Genomic DNA, 5,348 nt, shown 5'->3' on the forward strand with positions numbered 1-5,348 from the left:
AAATACCCTCTTGTGTAAATAAATATAAGTACAGTATGGCTGGAACATCAACAAATGAGGAACTGGGGTTCAATGTGCAGGGGCGGGGTAGGTGTGGTGTGTGTGTGTGTGTGTGTGTGTGTGTGTGTGTGTGTGTGTGTGTGTGTGTGTGTGTGTGGGAGTACTAGATGGGTAGAAAAAAAGAGTCCATCATATGTCTTCACTATACTGTACATCCATCAACAGTCCCTGAGAATGATACAAGCTGAGGATCTTTAATATATTTTAGGAAGACTGGCAGACTCAATGGGATTGTGACAACACAGACACACTTCAGCTCCTGAGACCACACACTGTAAGTTCAATTTAATATAATAATAATATAGGGTTAGGGGTAAAATAATATATTTGGCGTTCAAGAGCAACAAATTAATTGTTGCTCAACAATTCAATCATTTTACTGTGTCCTTCCCTTTTTAAGTGGGCAATATAAGTTCTGGATCGCATCTGACACTGCATGCTCATGGTTAAGCATGGTTAAAGGACAAGTCCGGACTTAAATAACAAAGCCTTTTTTTCCTATGTGTATTATATCATGAATTGTGAAATGCTTGTATCGGCACACCCCTACCCTAAAATTATGACATTTCAAACCTGGCATGAGACATGTATGTATAACACATTTCACAAGTGATGTTGATGATAAAGTTAACCGCTTCTGTAACTTAGTCACTTCTCTCCTTTTAATCTTTTTGTCAACAGTTTCCTCCGATAGAGTGGAAGAAAAAAGGTAGTGTCAAAATAATATGAGTTATGGTTTGCAAAACCATAACTGGTCTGGTAGTGTAGAATGTCATGCTGGGGCCCTTTAGTTTGTAATTATTTGATAGACTTACTGATATCTGCTAATTGACATTTCACTACTTAATTCTTTTTACAGTGAAACCATAACATATGAGGGCCACTGTAATTTAAATTCCCAGGCTGATTTTTGACTCCAGTCTTGGCCCAATTTTCTGAAGGACTCCATGACCTTTGGGCCCCTGGGCCCATTCAGGGATCCAGCTCTGCCTACAGTATATCACAAACATTGAAGTGAATTAAATATATTATATCTTGTTGACTGCTATTTGCTGACCCTGAGAGGTAAGGAGGTCAGGGTGCCACATAGTGCCTTTTTGTTTTATGGCTGGGAGAATGAGATAAGGTTCTTGGCGTTTAATGAGCTAGGGAGAGAGAAGGAAGAGATGTTTTTGTTTTAGCAAATTAATAATGAACTGTGAGAGAGGGCAAGGCAGTCTTGTCTTGTCTGTCGTTGGTGAAGGATGTACAGTATGTGTATGTCACTATGTTGTGTGACTGTTACAGCGCTGTAAATAAATGTTTTCTTTTATCTTTTAACATCGTTTCTGAGTCAAGGTTTTGCTGATCTTTTGAGAGTTTCAATTCCGCTATGGAGTCCATAAATTAAGTAGGATTTCTACGTCAACATCCCTTCACTTTTCAACTTGCGTGAGGCAAGACTGCGACAGTTCACTTTTCATTGGATATGAATCACTAGACTAGACAATGCGTAGAAAACTCACTGTTCCTCTCTATTTCTTCTTCCTTTGATTTCCATATATCTCAACAGCTTTCCACTCTCAAGGTTGTGAAGATGAACACCACAACATCCAATAACTCCATGGAGTGTGTTCTAGATACCAGTGTGACATCGGTGGTCTTCCCCTGTCTATATAGTGTCCTCTTTCTAGTGGCACTGGTACTGAACAGTCTGGCTGCATGGATCTTTTACAAAATCCCCTCTACCTCCACATTTGTGGTCTATCTAAAGAATGTGGTGAGTGAAGGGATGTGTGTTGGAAATGTATTTGTCAATGCAAAAATATAGAAAAAAAAAACATTATAAGCGGATTAATAATAATTTATGATCCTTCACCAATAGGTGGTGGCGGACATGCTCATGACTCTGACCATCCCTGTCAAGGTGCTGAATGATGCAGGTGTAGACTCCTTGAACCTGCGAGTCGTCTACTGTCGATACTCTGGCAATCTGTTCCACCTCTCCATGTATGTCAGCATACTTTTTCTGGCGCTCATCAGTCTGGACCGCTACCTGAAGATAGTCTGGGCCTTTGGTAGATATGCTGTGCAGAAGGTCAGGGTTGGTCAGGTGCTGAGTGCAACTGTCTGGGTGGTGATGTTATCTCTAGCGCTGCCAATCGTCATCCTGGCTAACAAGCCACCGCAGCTCTCTGGCAGCAAACTGAAGTGTATCGACCTGTGGAGTGAGGTTGGTCTACGCTTGTATAAGACAGCCCACTTTGTTTTTCAGGTTAGTGTCTACACTAAAGTGTCTACATTTAACTGTTGTGATATAAGGACATGTGACATAAGGATCAACTGAGAAAAGTTTTATACATTTTCTATAGTGGTTTACTGGTTTTCCTTTTCTTTCTGCCCATGTGTCAAATTACTTGACACATGGGTGGAAATGACAGGACAATCCCTATTTAAAAAAATATAAAATGGTTTACTAAACTTTCCTCTGTTGATTCTTATGTATTTCTTCCTGTAGAATCAATTTCTGCTATACACATTTTTGTATTGTGCATAATTAATGAGTTAATTAGCATATTTGACACATGGGCGGAAATAACAGGAAACCCCTATAACAATTTGATAAAAGGGTGTACCAAACTTTTCTCAGTTGATCCTTATGTATTTTGTCCTGTATAATCCATTCTGCTATATACATTTTTGTATTTGTGCATATTTAATGCAATAATTTGCACATTTGACACATAGGCGTTAATAATTGTATAATAAATATGCGTATGGATAATTTGGCAGTATACAGACAAAATGATGTCTTTAGGCCACATATATTTACATTTGATAAAAAATGTATGTATCTTTATATCAAATGATGTTTTTAAATTAGATTTGCAGAGGAAGTATGACAACTGACAAGTCTTATTAAAAGTCATGAGTAATCGCTCTCTCTGTCTGATGCATCTGGATCACTGCTTAATACAAACTCAGTGTCACACTCTGATGAGGAAGAAGGCATTTCTGAAGCACATAAAGATTCATTTACAGAGGATGTAGCATCTTTTCTTTTCCGCCACTTTTTAGCAGGTTGACTTCTTTGCTTGGTATAAACTGTTTGCAAGTGAACCAAACTGGGACAAGACCATTGTCTGTCTTTTGCCAGACATTGGTCAATCACTTCTGAAGATGTACTGCTCTTAGAGCAGTGCTATTCAACCTGCGGCCCGTGGCCCACGTGCGGCCCCAGCAGCATGTCTATGCGGCCCGCCATGGTCATACCAATAAAAATATATTTTGTCTACTTTCAGTGTGGACAAATAATTTCAGATAATGTGTCAGTTACTCTCCAAAACCACTAAGAAACAATGTTTGTCTTGTTTTATACAAGACATTTTTGCAATTTTATTTGTTCCAAAATAAGAAACTTCATCATTTCATCATTAATCATTTCTTCTTTTTGTTCTTTGAGGTTTGTCCTTTGGCTGTTTTCTAGTGTGTTTCCTTATTTTTTTAGACTACTCATGCACTGTGTCTGTGTTACAAAATCATTGTCTAGACTAAATGTCCAAAATACAACCGTATTTTTTATTTTGCGGCTCTCTAACTTTTTGTATTTTGCTGAGTGGCCCCTGAGCCATCTTAAGTTGAGTAGCCCTATAGAGCAATGCAACCACCATGAAACCAGATACAAGAGATATGGCATGCATCGTTATCTGACAGACCTGTAGTGGTAGTTGCTTCAGATACAGACATACTGTATTTGTTTTGCTAGTGTATGCCTTTAGCAAATGTAATCCTGACAAGAAAAGGTTCATGAAAATAGACAAAGAGCGATATGTGGACATCAGCAAAGTTTGTAATGCTTATGTCAGTTGTCATACTTCCTCTGCAAATCTAATTTAAAAACTTAATTTGATATAAAAATACATCCATTATGATCAAATGTAAATATTCTGTGGCCTAAAGACATAATTTTGTCTGTGTACTGCGAAATTATCCATACGCATATTTATTATACAATTATTAATGCCCATGTGTCAAATATGAATTATACATTAAATATGCACAATACAAAAATGTATATTGCAGAAATGGATTCTACAGGAAAAAATACATAAGAATCAACAGAGGAAAGTTTGGTAAACCCTTTTATTATTTTTTAATAGGTTTTGTCCTGTCATTTCCACCCATGTGTCAAGTAATTTGACACATGGGCAGAAAGAAAAGGGAAACCCTTATAAAAAATGTATAAAAGGGTTTACCAAACTTTTCTCAGTTGATCCCTCTGTAATCTTTCATGTAGAATCCATCTCTGCAAAGTATATCGTTGTATTGTGCATAATTAATGAGACAATAAGCATATTTAGTCAAATATGCAAATTATCTCATTAACTATGTGCGATACAAAAATGTCCCAAGCAGAAATGGATTCTACGTCAAAAAATACATAAGAATCAACTGAGAAAAGTTTGGTACACCCGGTAATCAGGTCGTTATAGCGTTTGCACTGTCTATTCACAAGACTGTCAGTGATTCTGTCTGATTGTCTGTGTGCAGATAATCTTGGCCTACGCAGGTCCACACACCAAACATTTCAAATCACCCTCATGGTGGCGCTATAACATGCTGCTTCAAGTGAATGCTTTGTTGTGTTTTCTATTGATGTATTGTGTGCAGGTGGTGTTCTGGGGCACACTGGTTCTGATGCTGTTCTGCTACACCTTCATCAGCAGTAAGGTGTACGAGTCATACAAAGCCTCCAGGAGCAGCTCTGAAGTGACCAGTCGCAGAACCAAAGCAAAGGTCTTCGTTGTGGTAGCAGTGTTTTTCATCTGCTTTGCCCCCTTCCACTTTGTCCGTATTCCCCGCACACTGGCCCACACCGAAAACACAGCAAACCACTGCAGAGCACAGAACACCATCGACATCGCCTATGAGACCACCAAGTGGCTGGCAACCACAAACATATGTCTGGATCCACTAATCTACATATTCCTGTGCAAGACCTTCCGGAGAATTCTGACAACCATGCTCAGCCGCAATCCCAGCTCATAAGGCACCATGAACAGACACGTCACTTCAAACCAGAGCGTCTCATAGCCTCAGACTGACTGCCCTAAAAGCCTAATAACTCAGCATGGCAAAGAGGAATTCCCTTTGGTCTAATGGATAAGATGTTGGCCTTCCCAGGATTTTAAAGGTTTAATTGCTCAAAAATGTTAGGGCTTATAGATTAAAGTCCCTGTGAAATAAATCCATACATTTTAAAGCGCCTCACTGCAGTGTTCCACTCTGCCCTAAGATGGGTCAATGGT

At 38.9% G+C, this 5,348-nt stretch overlaps 1 protein-coding gene across 1 annotated transcript; it reads left to right on the forward strand.

The window, feature by feature from the left end:
- Positions 1–216: 216 nt before the first annotated feature.
- LOC308290965 (P2Y purinoceptor 13-like) lies at positions 217–5,088 on the forward strand (the record flags this gene model as incomplete). Its single annotated transcript, XM_080732880.1, has 4 exons — positions 217–334; positions 1,613–1,819; positions 1,925–2,314; positions 4,711–5,088. Exons 2-4 carry the CDS (start codon positions 1,637–1,639, stop codon positions 5,086–5,088), a joined length of 951 nt encoding a protein of 316 aa, XP_080589006.1. The 5' UTR covers positions 217–334; positions 1,613–1,636.
- Between the last annotated feature and the right edge of the window lie 260 nt (positions 5,089–5,348).

The sequence above is a fragment of the Nannobrachium achirus genome (assembly GCF_963921795.1).
Source record: "Nannobrachium achirus genome assembly, chromosome: 9".
Taxonomy (NCBI): Eukaryota; Metazoa; Chordata; class Actinopteri; order Myctophiformes; family Myctophidae; genus Nannobrachium; species Nannobrachium achirus.